Here is a 14381-nt window from a genome sequence, read left to right on the forward strand (position 1 = left end):
TCTTCTCCTCCCCCCCTTCCCTCTATTCTCTCCTCCCCCCCTTCCCTCTATTCTCTCCTCCCCCCCCCCTTCCCTCTGTTCTCTTCTCCTCCCCCCCTCCTTCCCTCTATTCTCTTCTCCTCCCCCCCTCCTTCCCTCTATTCTCTCACCCCCCCCCATTCCCTCTATTCTCTCCTCCTCCCCCCCTTCCCTCTATTCTCTCCTCCTCCCCCACCCTTCCCTCTATCTCTCTCCTCCTCCCCCCCCCTTCCCTCTATTCTCTCCTCCCCCCCTCTATCTCTCCTCCCCCCTCCCTCTATTCTCTCCTCCCCCCCCTCCCTCTATTCTCTCCTCCCCCCTCCCTCTATTCTCTCCCCCCCCTCCCTCTATTCTCTCCTCCCCCCCCCTTCCCTCTATTCTCTTCTCCTCCCCCCCTTCCCTCTATTCTCTCCTCCCCCCCTTCCCTCTATTCTCTCCTCCCCCCCCCTTCCCTCTGTTCTCTTCTCCTCCCCCCCTCCTTCCCTCTATTCTCTTCTCCTCCCCCCCCTCCTTCCCTCTATTCTCTCCCCCCCCCATTCCCTCTATTCTCTCCTCCTCCCCCCCTTCCCTCTATTCTCTCCTCCTCCCCACCCTTCCCTCTATTCTCTCCTCCTCCCCCCCCTTCCCTCTATTCTCTCCTCCCCCCCTCTATTCTCTCCCCCCCTCCCTCTATTCTCTCCTCCCCCCTTCCCTCTATTCTCTCCTCCCCCCCTCCCTCTATTCCTCCTCCCCCCTCCCTCTATTCTCTCCCCCCCTCCCTCTATCTCTCCTCCCCCCCTCTTCTCCCCTCCCTCTATTCTTCTCCCCCCCTTCCCTCTATCCTCTCCTCCCCCTTCCCTCTATCCTCTCCTCCCCCCCTTCCCTCTATCCTCTCCTCCCCCCCTTCCCTCTATTCTCTCCCCCCCTTCCCTCTATTCTCTCCTCCCCCCCTTCCCTCTATTCTCTCCTCCCCCCTCCCTCTATTCTCACCTCCCCCCCTTCCCTCTATTCTCTCCTCCCCCCCCTTCCCTCTATTTCTCTTCCCCCCTTCCCTCTATTCTCTCCTCCCCCCTTCCCTCTATTCTCTCCTTACCCCCCTTCCCTCTATTCTCTCCCCCCGTCCCTCTATTCTCTCCTCCCCCCCTCCCTCTATTCTCTCCTACCCCCTCCCTCTATTCTCTCCTCCCCACTTCCCTCTATTCTCTCCTCCTCCCCCCCTCTTCCCTCTATTCTCTTCTCCTCCCCCCCTCTTCCCTCTATTCTCTTCTTCCCCCCCCCCTTCCCTCTATTCTCTCCTCCTCCTCCCCCCTTCACTCTATTCTCTCCTCCTCCCCCCCTTCCCTCTATTCTCTCCCCCCCCCCTCCCTCTATTCTCTCCTCCCCCCCTCCCTCTATTCTCTCCTCCCCCCTCCCCTCTATTCTCTCCTCCCCCCCTTCCCTCTATTCTCTCCTCCTCCCCCCCTCTTCCCTCTATTCTCTTCTTCCCCCCCCCTTCCCTCTATTCTCTCCCCCCCCTTCCCTCTATTCTCTCCCCCCCTTCCCTCTATTCTCTCCCCCCCCCCTTCCCTCAATTATCTCCTCCCCCCTTCCCTCTATTCTCTCCTCCTCCCCCCCCTTCCCTCTATTCTCTCCTCCCCCCCTTCCCTCTATCCTCTCCTCCCCCCCCTTCCCTCTATTCTCTCCCCCCCCTTCCCTCTATTCTCTCCTCCCCCCCTTCCCTCTATTCTCTCCTCCCCCCTTCCCTCTATTCTCTCCTCCCCCCCTTCCCTCTATTCTCTCCTCCCCCCCTTCCCTCTATTCCTCTCCCCCCCCTTCCCTCTATTCTCTCCTCCCCCCTCCCTCTATTCTCTCCTCCCCCCTCCCTCTATTCTCTCCTCCCCCCCTCCCTCTATGCTCTCCTCCCCCTCTTCCCTCTATTCTCTCCTCCTCCCCCCTCTTCCCTCTATTCTCTTCTCCTCCCCCCCCTTCCCTCTATTCTCTCCTCCTCCTCCCCCTTCCCTCTATTCTCTCCTCCTCCCCCCCTTCCCTCTATTCTCTCCTCCCCCCCTCCCTCTATTCTCTCCTCGCCCTCTCCCTCTATTCTCTCCTCCCCCTCCCTCTATTCTCTCCTCCCCCTCCCTCTATTCTCTCCTCCCCCCCTTCCCTCTATTCTCTCCTCCTCCCAACCCCTTCCCTCTATTCTCCTCCCCCCCTTCCCTCTATTCTCTTCTCCCCCCCCTTCCCTCTATTCTCTCCTCCCAACCTTCCCTCTATTCTCTCCTCCTCCCCCCCTTCCCTCTGTTCTCTTCTCCTCCCCCCCTCCTTCCCTCTATTCTCTTCTCCTCCCCCCCTCCTTCCCTCTATTCTCTCCCCCCCCCATTCCCTCTATTCTCTCCTCCTCCCCCTTCCCTCTATTCTCTCCTCCTCCCCACCCTTCCCCTCTATTCTCTCCTCCACCCCACCCCTTCCCTCTATTCTATCCTCCCCCCCCCTCTATTCTCTCCTTCCCCCCCTCTATTCTCTCCATCCCCCCATCCCTCTATTCTCTCCTCCCCCCTTCCCTCTATTCTCTCCTCCTCCCCCCTTCCCTCTATTCTCTCCTCCCCCCTCTATTCTCTCCTCCCCCCCTTCCCTCTATTCTCTCCTCCCCCCCCCTTCCCTCTATTCTCTCCTCCCCCCTCCCTCTATTCTCTCCCCCCCTCCCTCTATTCTCTCCTCCCCCCATCCCTCTATGCTCTCCTCCCCCCCTTCCCTCTATTCTCTCCTCCTCCCCCCTCTTCCCTCTATTCTCTTCTCCTCCCCCCCCTTCCCTCTATTCTCTCCTCCTCCCCCCCTTCCCTCTGTTCTCTTCTCCTCCCCCCCTCCTTCCCTCTATTCTCTTCTCCTCCCCCCCTCCTTCCCTCTATTCTCTCCCCCCCCCCATTCCCTCTATTCTCTCCTCCTCCCCCCCTTCCCTCTATTCTCTCCTCCTCCCCACCCTTCCCTCTATTCTCTCCTCCACCCCACCCCTTCCCTCTATTCTCTCCTCCCCCCCCCTCTATTCTCTCCTTCCCCCCCCCTCTATTCTCTCCTTCCCCCCTCCCTCTATTCTCTCCTCCCCCCTTCCCTCTATTCTCTCCTCCTCCCCCCTTCCCTCTATTCTCTTCTCCTCCCCCCCTCTCCTTCCCTCTATTCTCTCCCCCCCCCTTCCCTCTATTCTCTCCCCCCCTTCCCTCTATTCTCTCCCCCCCTTCCCTCTATTCTCTCCTCCTCCCCCCCTCTTCCCTCTATTCTCTTCTCCTCTCCCCCCCCCTTCCCTCTATTCTCTCCTCCCCTTCCCTCTATTCTCTGCTCCCCCCTCCCTCTATTCTCTGCTCCCCCCCTCCCTCTATTCTCTCCTCCCCCCTCCCTCTATTCTCTCCTCCCCCCTCCCTCTATTCTCTCCTCCCCCCTCCCTCTATTCTCTCCTCCCCCCCCTTCCCTCTATTCTCTTCTCCTCCCCCCCTTCCCTCTATTCTCTCCTCCCCCCCTTCCCTCTATTCTCTCCTCCCCCCCCCCTTCCCTCTGTTCTCTTCTCCTCCCCCCCCTCCTTCCCTCTATTCTCTTCTCCTCCCCCCCTCCTTCCCTCTATTCTCTCCCCCCCCCATTCCCTCTATTCTCTCCTCCTCCCCCCCTTCCCTCTATTCTCTCCTCCTCCCCACCCTTCCCTCTATTCTCTCCTCCTCCCCACCCCTTCCCTCTATTCTCTCCCCCCCCTCTATTCTCTCCTTCCCCCCCTCTATTCTCTCCTTCCCCCCTCCCTCATTCTCTCCTCCCCCCTTCCCTCTATTCTCTCCTCCTCCCCCCTTCCCTCTATTCTCTTCTCCTCCCCCCTCTCCTTCCCTCTTTTCTCTCCCCCCCCTTCCCTCTATTCTCTCCCCCCCCTTCCCTCTATTCTCTCCTCCTCCCCCCCCCTTCCCTCTATTCTCTCCTCCCCCCCTCTATTCTCTCCTCCCCCCTTCCCTCTATTCTCTCCTCCCCCCCCCTTCCCTCTATTCTCTCCTCCCCCCCCTCCCTCTATTCTCTCCCCCCCCCCCCTCCCTCTATTCTCTCCCCCCCTCCCTCTATTCTCTCCTCCCCCCTCCCTCTATTCTCTCCTCCCCCTCCCTCTATTCTCTACTCCCCCCCCTTCCCTCTATCCTCTCCTCCCCCCTTCCCTCTATCCTCTCCTCCCCCCCTTCCCTCTATTCTCTCCCCCCCTTCCCTCTATTCTCTCCTCCCCCCCTTCCCTCTATTCTCTCCTCCCCCCTCCCTCTATTCTCACCTCCCCCCCTTCCCTCTATTCTCTCCCCCCCTTCCCTCTATTCTCTCCCCCCCTTCCCTCTATTCTCTCCTCCTCCCCCCCTCTTCCCTCTATTATCTTCTCCTCTCCCCCCCATTCCCTCTATTCTCTCCTCCCCTTCCCTCTATTCTCTCCTCCCCTTCCCTCTATTCTCTCCTCCCCCCCTCCCTCTATTCTCTCCTCCCCCCCTCCCTCTATTCTCTCCTCCCCCCTCCCTCTATTCTCTCCTCCCCCCTCCCTCTATTCTCTCCTCCCCCCCCCTTCCCTCTATTCTCTTCTCCTCCCCCCCACTTCCCTCTATTCTCTCCTCCCCCCCTTCCCTCTATTCTCTCCTCCTCCCCCCCTTCCCTCTGTTCTCTTCTCCTCCCCCCCTCCTTCCCTCTATTCTCTTCTCCTCCCCCCCTCCTTCCCTCTATTCTCTCCCCCCCCCCCATTCCCTCTATTCTCTCCTCCCCCCCCTTCCCTCTATTCTCTCCTCCTCCCCCCCTTCCCTCTATTCTCTCCTCCACCCCACCCCTTCCCTCTATTCTCTCCTCCCCCCCCCCTCTATTCTCTCCTTCCCCCCTCTATTCTCTCCTTCCCCCCTCCCTCTATTCTCTCCTCCCCCCTTCCCTCTATTCTCTCCTCCTCCCCCCCTTTCCCTCTATTCTCTTCTCCTCCCCCCTCTCCTTCCCTCTATTCTCTCCCCCCTTCCCTCTATTCTCTCCCCCCCTTCCCTCTATTCTCTCCCCCCCCCTTCCCTCTATTCTCTCCTCCTCCCCCCCTCTTCCCTCTATTCTCTTCTCCTCTCCCCCCCCTTCCCTCTATTCTCTCCTCCCCTTCCCTCTATTCTCTCCTCCCCCCCTCCCTCTATTCTCTCCTCCCCCCCTCCCTCTATTCTCTCCTCCCCCCCTCCCTCTATTCTCTCCTCCCCCCCCTTCCCTCTATTCTCTTCTCCTCCCCCCCCTTCCCTCTATTCTCTCCTCCCCCCCTTCCCTCTATTCTCTCCTCCCCCCCTTCCCTCTGTTCTCTTCTCCTCCCCCCCTCCTTCCCTCTATTCTCTTCTCCTCCCCCCCTCCTTCCCTCTATTCTCTCCCCACCCCCATTCCCTCTATTCTCTCCTCCTCCCCCCCTTCCCTCTATTCTCTCCTCCTCCCCACCCTTCCCTCTATTCTCTCCCTCCTCCCCACCCCTTCCCTCTATTCTCTCCCCCCCTCTATTCTCTCCTTCCCCCCCCTCTATTCTCTCCTTCCCCCCTCCCTCTATTCTCTCCTCCCCCCTTCCCTCTATTCTCTCCTCCTCCCCCCTTCCCTCTATTCTCTTCTCCTCCCCCCTCTCCTTCCCTCTATTCTCTCCCCCCCCCCCTTCCCTCTATTCTCTCCCCCCCTTCCCTCTATTCTCTCCTCCTCCCCCCCTTCCCTCTATTCTCTCCTCCCCCCCTCTATTCTCTCCTCCCCCCTTCCCTCTATTCTCTCCTCCCCCCCCCCTTCCCTCTATTCTCTCCTCCCCCCTCCCTCTATTCTCTCCTCCCCCCCCCCTCTATTCTCTCCCCCCTCCCTCTATTCTCTCCTCCCCCCTCCCTCTATTCTCTCCTCCCCCCTCCCTCTATTCTCTACTCCCCCCCCTTCCCTCTATCCTCTCCTCCCCCCTTCCCTCTATCCTCTCCTCCCCCCCTTCCCTCTATTCTCTCCCCCCCCTTCCCTCTATTCTCTCCTCCCCCCCTTCCCTCTATTCTCTCCTCCCCCCTCCCTCTATTCTCACCTCCCCCCCTTCCCTCTATTCTCTCCTCCCCCTTCCCTCTATTCTCTCCTTCCCCCCTTCCCTCTATTCTCTCCCCCCCCTCCCTCTATTCTCTCCTCCCCCCTCCCTCTATTCTCTCCTCCCCCTCCCTCTATTCTCTCCTCCCCCCCTTCCCTCTATTCTCTCCTCCTCCCAACCCCTTCCCTCTATTCTCTTCCCCCCCCTTCCCTCTATTCTCTCCCCCCTCCCTCTATTCTCTCCTCCCCCCTCCCTCTATTCTCTCCTCCCCCCCTTCCCTCTATTCTCTCCTCCCCCCCTTCCCTCTATTCTCTCCTCCCCCCCTCCCTCTATTCTCTCCTCCCCCCGCTCCCTCTATTCTCTCCTCCCCCCTCCCTCTATTCTCTCCTCCCCCATCTCCCTCTATTCTCTCCTCCCCCCCCCTTCCCTCTATTCTCTCCTCCCCCCCCTTCCCTCTATTCTCTCCTCCCCCCCTTCCCTCTATTCTCTCCCCCCCCCCTTCCCTCTATTCTCTCCTCCCCCCCTCCCTCTATTCTCTCCCCCCCTCCCTCTATTCTCTCCTCCCCCCCTCCCTCTATTCTCTCCTCCCCCCCTTCCCTCTATTCTCTCCTCCCCCCCTTCCCTCTATTCTCTCCTCCCCCCTTCCCTCTATTCTCTCCTCCCCCCCCCTTCCCTCTATTCTCTCCCCCCCTCCCTCTATTCTCTCCTCCCCCCCTCCCTCTATTCTCTCCTCCCCCCCCTTCCCTCTATTCTCTCCTCCTCCCCCCCCTCTTCCCTCTATTCTCTCCTCCTCCCCCCTCTTCCCTCTATTCTCTCCTCCTCCCCCCCTCTTCCCTCTATTCTCTTCTCCTCCCCCCCCCCTTCCCTCTATTCTCCTCCCCCCCTCCCTCTATTCTCTCCTCCTCCCCCCCCCCTTCCCTCTATTCTCTCCTCCTCCCCCCCCTCCCCCCGCCTCCCCCCCCCTTCCCCCCTCCCCCCCCTTCCCCCCCCGTGGCTGGCATCTACTCTGTAGTGTCACTATGTTGTGTCCTGAGGGTAACCTACCTCCTGTGTGCCATGTAATTGGGGGGGGGGGGGGGCACATTCATGGTAACAACATTTAGTCTGTCACTGTGATGTATGTATAACTGATGGAAACTCTCCTTAGTGTCATACACACTCTTATCAGAGGAGTGCCAGCTAATGGTCACCCAACTCCTGTGTGTCATACATTAAGATTGAGAGGTTTGGGACTAAATAATAGCAGTATAATTGAAAATTCATGATTTTTAACTGTGAGGCTTCATTAAAAGCTTTGAGATTGATTATGCAAAAATGTTTGAGACTGATTTTAAATAAGTGAGCTCACAAAATCATTGAGAGTTGACTGATAGAGCGGGACGCAGTAAGGCACAAACCCAAAAACCTTGAGTGTCTAGTTAAAGTACTGTATCTTTTCTGTGGCAGCTGGATGGTGTTGACTGTGACTGTGACATGTTGTTGATAACCTAACTGTTTGTATCCCAAATGTGTTATAATGGTAACCCCAGTCATACAGGTTGATGGATGTTTATTAATGCTAGCCCAACCTATAAGTGTCCTACAGTCTGTCAGGATGTTGTATTCTGATGGTAACAGCAATACAGACTGTCACACATACTTATACCAATAACATGATCTGAAATCTGGCTCTTATTCAACCTGTCAGGGCGATGAGCCCCAGCACTAGCCCAATCCATTAGGTGCTTATTTGGTAAACTCAGAAGCAGTCAATTCGATTTTTGCGATTGGATTCAGGGATTATTTAATGAGCCCTTTGGGGAGAGATTCACGAAAGTTCATTGAGGGGTAATGCACCTGATCCGGCATTGGCTTGAATGGCTGGATCGTCTGTGATAACCCACAACAGACTTTAGTGTTCTGCAGTTTTAAGCAGATACATCCTAATTGTAACCCCAGCTCCTGAGTGTCAAGAAGTTTGCTGGGGCAATGTTTTCTGATGGCAACAGAACCCCTGACTGCATGTTCTCAGCTCCCCTGCATTTACTGTATGTAATTATGTGTAAACAATCCAGTAATTACCGTTCTCCACTCGGTATAGTAAGAAGCAAGTAAATGCACAGTTAACATTCTATTAACTTCCGTGCCTTCACATGTTAACACCCGGTAACTGCACTTCATCCTACTTCATACCGTAGATAAGGTTTTTTTAAGAGGGGTTCTTAGGAACCCTTGAGTTTCCTGGGTATCCATAAAGGGTTCCCTGCAATGTTCAGGTCATTTGGCAAGCCAGAAAACACACAAATAACACAATGTGATTGTAGCACTCACCAACTGGGGCCTAAGGGGGGAAGAATTTAGCATCAACTAGGTGCAGAAGCCTGCTTCGGTAGGCTTTACCTGAACAGCTTCTTCTCCATCTTCAGTGCTATTTGCCAGTCGATCTGACTCCAAAAGACTGTTCATGGTCCCAAAGCTCAGCAAAGTATCCGGCCGCTCCTCCTTCTCTTACCATGCACCCCAAAACTGGAACAATCTACCAGAGACTCTCACTGCCACCACCAGTCTAAGTTCTTTCAAAACTAAAGCTGTCTCACATTTTAATCTGGTCTGTAACTGTTGCATAAACCTATAATATATATTTTCTTTAACTGTGCATGCAATGTCTTGTATATAATGTATACCCTGTTCACTTATGTAACTGTATTTGTAACCATGTATTATTTGTCATCTTAACTCTATGCCTAGGACATACTTGAAAACGAGAGGCAACTCTCAATGTACTACTTCCTAGTTAAACATTTTTATAAATAAAATAAATATTCCCTGGTGTCCAGCAAACAACCCTTCCCAATGTGTGTATGAGGGCAGCATTACCCTCCCCCTTGCGTTGGTGCACAGGTACCTTCCTGGTTGCAACTTAAAGAGGGAGTACTCCAGACAAGCTGCGGTCAGCGACGGGGTCCCACGGCACGGGGTCTGACAGCAGCCCCTCACACCCGGATGCTGCATGAGGCTGCTGCTGCTGAAATCCTCTGCTGCTTAGATCCTGCTCCGCTCTGATCCCTCACCACAGGTAGGTTTGCAGCAGTGTCACATTTCTTAAGAGCTAGAAGTTCAGAGTATCAAAAGCATAATGAGTTTATACTCGAACTCCTCAATTTCGTATTAACACACAATTACTTTCTGTTCAAAGGTACTTTCTACCATCAATTACAAGGGACGGCGATGGGCACGACATGTGCACCAACATACGCCAATATTTACCTTGGTTGGAGGGAGGAAACTAAAGTTTTCATTCAAGAAATGCACACACATACACAGCACGTCGAACTGTGGTCTCGCTATATTGACGACGTGCTGTGTCTGTGGAGTGGAACAGTAGAAGAATTTAATAACTTCATGAGGGTCATGAATCGGAATGACCACAACCTGCGGCTTACCAGCGAAATTAACCAGGACAGAATAATGTTTCTGGACTTGGAAATTTTCAAAGACGAACATGGTTTGCTGCAGTCCACGGTTCATACCAAAGCCACAGCCACAAATAATCTACTACTGTTCACAAGCCACCATCCAAAACCACAAGTTGAGGGAATCCCTGTAGGACAATTCTTAAGGGTTAAAATAAATTGTTCCACTATAGAAGATTTTGAGAAACAAAGTGAGGTAATGAGCAAAAGATTCCTGAATAGGGGTTATAGTAAAAGCTGCGTCAACAAGGCGTACAAACGCGCCAAACAGTCAGACAGAAATAGGTTACTGTATGCTAAAAAAGAAATCAATGAGAATCAATCAAGTCCAATCAGAATCATTGGCACATACAGTAAACAATGGAGGGAAATCAAACAGATGATTCATAAGCACTGGCATATTCTTTTCGAAGATGAAATATACAGAAAAGTGCTTTCTGACACCCCCTCCATCACCTATAGAAGACCTACAAATCTGTCAGACTCTTTGGTTCACAGTCATTATAAAACACCAATAATGACAACATGGCTTACTAACACCACAACAGGCACCTTTAAATGTGGGCCCTGCAAAGCTTGCAGATTCATTAACCCCCAAAAAAACTTTCAAAATGTGAGTGGCACCAAGACATTTGCAATGAAAGATTTCTTTAATTGCAAAACGTGTGCTGTTGTCTATCTACTGTAGCTACCTGTCAATGCGGAATGATGTATGTTGGCAAAACATCACGCCAACTGCGTCGCCGCATCTTAGAACACACTAGCACTATTAGGAACAATGTGGATACACCTCTGGCACGACATGTAAATCTGTTACACCAGGGGGATACCACATATGTTCAATTTCAAGGCATTGAACATGTCACCCTGGGACTGCGTGGAGGTGACTTAGATAATGCGTTACTTTAGGAAGGAGACAAGGTGGATCTTCACCCTGGGAACACAATCCCCAAAAGGGTTAAATGAGGACTTTAACTACTCTGCATTTCTATAGTAACAATGACAGTGTCCGTTCCTTATGATTACAGTATTTTACATCAACTCTGAATATGGTGACAGTGATTTGCTAGATATTCCCTATGAGACCACTATGGCGCCATGTTTTACTAACAGACTTGACACTGACAAGGTGTTATTGCATGCAAACACAATGCAAGAGGCATATATGGTATAGTGCTAAGTACACCAGGAGCTGGAAATAATACTAAGACAAATCATTGGTTGTTTTATCATTTATTATTTTTTACTTACCCATTTTAATACCAGTAGGTTTCCCCTGCCAGCAGGCAATGCAAGCAGTGCTATTATATAAATGCGGTTTACCTGGTAGTCTCGCACAAAGGGATAAGTTCACTCCCACTTGATGACACATTACATTACCATGGCAACCGCAAGCTTTAAAAGGCAGGCTTGTGCAGGGACCCTCCTACCCCTGAAGAAGTTCCGTCCTTCATGAACGAAACGCGCGTCGGGATGACGTCACAGTGACGTCTGTTGCACGACAAACACATAGGTGTTTTGTCTCTGTCTGCCGGAGTACAGCTGTATGAGCGAGTTTAAACTATGATGTGGGCCACACACGTGGATCCCACTAGCTAAAGTGAGGCTTACGAGGGGTATATGTGTCCTACTATGATTGACAGCGAAAACGATTGAATGCAGGTCAGCAATACCAAGTGAATGCAGGTCAGCATATACTGTCTGCAGCGTAAGTTTGTGAGCAGACCCCTTATGACATATTCCATGAAAGGGGTTAATTGCTATATGAGTATTACCCCTTTCTAGTTGGGACATCACTGAGAGCCCATGATTGCATGCTAGGGTGTGATTTTACACACCGCTGGTTAATTACCTTATATCTGGATCATCCTTTGAGCGGTGATTTACTAACCAATATACATGATATCACATAGCTCGAGTGAGTTTATATTGCTACCCTCGTTTTTTGACCTCAGCCTATAAATGTTTATCTCTGCAAAATTACATACACTGTACTAATGTGTGGGTGTAATTCTATACTTATGCATTCATTGCAAAATACACCCAACACATTTGACCATTCCAGGGTTAATACACCTAGGTCATTGACAACAGAGAAGCCCTAGCATTTGGTTTCTCACAGGCGCACTATTTTAGGTTTTAACTAGTTCTAGTGTTTACTTATATTTGTAAATAAAAATGTATTATTTTGATTAGTAGAGTAGAGTGCATCAAACAGGGATTCTTTTCTCTCCGATTTATATGCATATGTCATTTTCCCTGATAGCACCTCTCTAGAAAGAGATTATTATTCTTAGCTGAGCAGGGAATCCCCTCTTTCCCATCTGAGAAATTAGTACATATAGTCACATCATCCCCTGAACACTTTGCAGGGCTGACTCCCAAATTACATCACAGTGCTTACCCATAGATCACAAAACACTTAACCTCATTTGCCTGCTTAACTAGACTTGGGAATTGAATTCACAGGGAATAAAAGTGCTTTGGAATACACATACATAGAACATTATACATTAATCCTTTCTCTTCCCACACAAATTAGGGGTAACTAGCCGGGTATAACCCCTTTATTACAGGCCAGATTACCCCTCATCGTCATTGTTTGGGACGGGAGTACAATGTCCCACAAACACACATAAGACGCTCTCCATCTAACACTTAATGACCTCAGAGGGAATTCAACTATTATGGGTGGAGTTGTTTTTTTGAGCAGGGGATTTCACATTAAGAAATTATAAAATGTAATTATCCATTTATAAAATTCAGTATTTAAAGTTTCTTAGAATTCCTGAGCTATGCTGGGTACTTTCAGTTAGTATGTATATGTATATATTGTGACAGAGTCACTATCTCTATATGCTGGAGTAGTGCAGCTAGTGTGCTTTCCAGCAAGCAGCCAGTTAAATTGAGGCTAGATGCAGGTGGAGCTAATTAATCAGACCTTAATTAACAAGGGATTTAAGGCAGGAAGGAAGCAGCCACAAAGAGATATTGTTTTTCTCCAAAGAGAGGGGAAGAGATACCTTTTCCATATCAGGTTGGTTATGGTTGCTCTGCTTCCCCAGTCCTGCAGGACGCAGGGACCAGCTGGGACTCACCCCCAGACAGAGGATTGCCATGAGGGCCTACAGGCTACTGGACAGAGCAGATATACTAGAAACCGGTGTTCCAATCCTGCTGAGAGATCTACCTGGAAACCCTAGGAGGAATTCCCCAACAACAGTCAGATAAGGACTATATATTTTCATTACAGACGTGTGCAGTGGCAGGAATATCTTAACAGTTTAGTAGTTCTCCCTTTCTGTTCATTGTCTGTCCACCGGGTGTCTTGTCTCTGCCTGCCTTACAGTTTCCTGTTTCCTGAACCTCTTTGCCTTTGTTTTTTTGTGTCCAGACTCCTTCTACGTCTGCCCCTGATCTGTTTCCGTTTTGTTCCAGTGGAGTTCTGGTAACATTATTAAAGTAGAAGTGGCGTTGTGAGGCGGTGCATCTGCTATGCGGGAAAAATTGAACCGGACTGCTGTCTACCAGCACATAAAAGAGCAGCAAGGGGAGAAAACCTCTTACGCATTTCACGCAGACAACTTGTAACGATGCTCGTCTCAAATCAAGAAGTGGACCCACAGGGCTGAGGTAGGGATGCAAATAAACCGACCACAACCCAGGGACAGAGTCCTGTAAGAGTATGCGTAGTCGGTAGGGAAGCAGGGGTCAGGGCTGGCGGCAGAGTTGCAAAGTGCAGGAGACAGGCAGAGATCAGGGCTGGGCGGCAGAGGTGCAAAGTCGAGGAGGCAAGCGGAGGTCAGGCGGAAGGATACAAAGTCAGGGTCACAGTCTGGGGTCAGCAACAGGAACTCAAACAGGCAAGAGGATAAGGCGTAACTTCAAAAGACCGACAGGAGCTGCAAACACACAGAACTTTGCTCACCAACGCCCTATGGTAACTGCAGCCTTATAAAGCAGGCTGCCAGTACCCAAAATGACTACAGAGAGCAGAAAGGGCAGGGGAGACAGTAAACCCGAACCACAGTGAAAACCCGGCACGGATCAAGGAACTACTGGTTCCTGGGGCCTGCTGCTCTCTCTCCATTGCAGTGGCCGTGTCCTGGTTCCTGTGCTGAAGCGGAGGACCTCCAGTGTATACTTCAGCTCCCTGTTTCCTGAGGCCTGCTGCCCTTCCCTTAGCAGAGGCCGGTCTATGAGTCCTGAGGTCTGTAGCTCTTCCTCTCCTTGCACAGGCTCGCTCTGGACTCTTGCGCTGAAGCACTGGTTTACCAGTGCTGCCAGGCGGTGTGCCCACTCCAGTCTGCCTATCCCTTCCTGAGACCAGTACCATGGGCCATGGTCGCCGCACGTGCAGAACCCGCTCCCGCCCTGCAGCTATTACGCTGAAGCGGGACCTAGTTGACTTCCTGTTGCCGAAACTCCGCTTGGATAACGTTTACCCTGATGTCTCCAATCTTGACCCTGGCTTGTCCACTGACGATGCTGCCTTCTCCAGTCCCGACCCTGCTATGTACGACTACAAACTGCGCAATCCGGATCAGCCTGCGCGGTCTAAGGTCGGTGCTTATACAACCCCACCTCAGCCACGCGGTCTGAACCAGGTTTCTGGCGAGCACAACTGTGACACTTTGACACATAGTTTTGTAAGTTTTGGGGCTGTTAACTGGCTTTGCTGGCCAGCCAGGTAAATAGGACCTGATGTATAGTAAGTCTCTCAAAGGGGAGGAGTGTTTTATTTTATGGTTTGGATTTTTAAAGGGACAGTGTGCCTTATGTCTTGTTGTTGTAAGAATAAACCACTGCTGTTACAGTTTAAACCACTGTCTAAAAGTCTAACTAACATGCCGCAAGGCTGTCCTGCCTGATATATATATATCTTTATTTTACTATACCTCAGACTTTGATGTGGG

The 14381-nt window shown here is 52.0% G+C and overlaps 1 protein-coding gene across 3 annotated transcripts in view; it reads left to right on the forward strand.

Annotated features, from left to right (window-relative positions):
- LOC142463627 (uncharacterized) overlaps window positions 1-14381 on the forward strand; it is a 34675-nt gene that overhangs the window by 13816 nt on the left and 6478 nt on the right. The window contains exons 2-4 of one of the 3 annotated variants that reach the window (XM_075566593.1): window positions 8894-11151; window positions 12531-12747; window positions 12860-14027. In XM_075566593.1, coding sequence (XP_075422708.1) covers window positions 9221-10153 — 933 coding nt within the window. In that variant the 5' untranslated portion in view covers window positions 8894-9220 and the 3' untranslated portion in view covers window positions 10154-11151; window positions 12531-12747; window positions 12860-14027. Of the gene's footprint in view, window positions 1-8691; window positions 11152-12530; window positions 14028-14381 lie in introns of those variants that run through there. The other 2 variants (XM_075566591.1, XM_075566592.1) reach the window with 2 other exon arrangements.

This window comes from Ascaphus truei, chromosome 11, assembly GCF_040206685.1.
Source record: "Ascaphus truei isolate aAscTru1 chromosome 11, aAscTru1.hap1, whole genome shotgun sequence".
Lineage (NCBI taxonomy): Eukaryota > Metazoa > Chordata > Amphibia > Anura > Ascaphidae > Ascaphus > Ascaphus truei.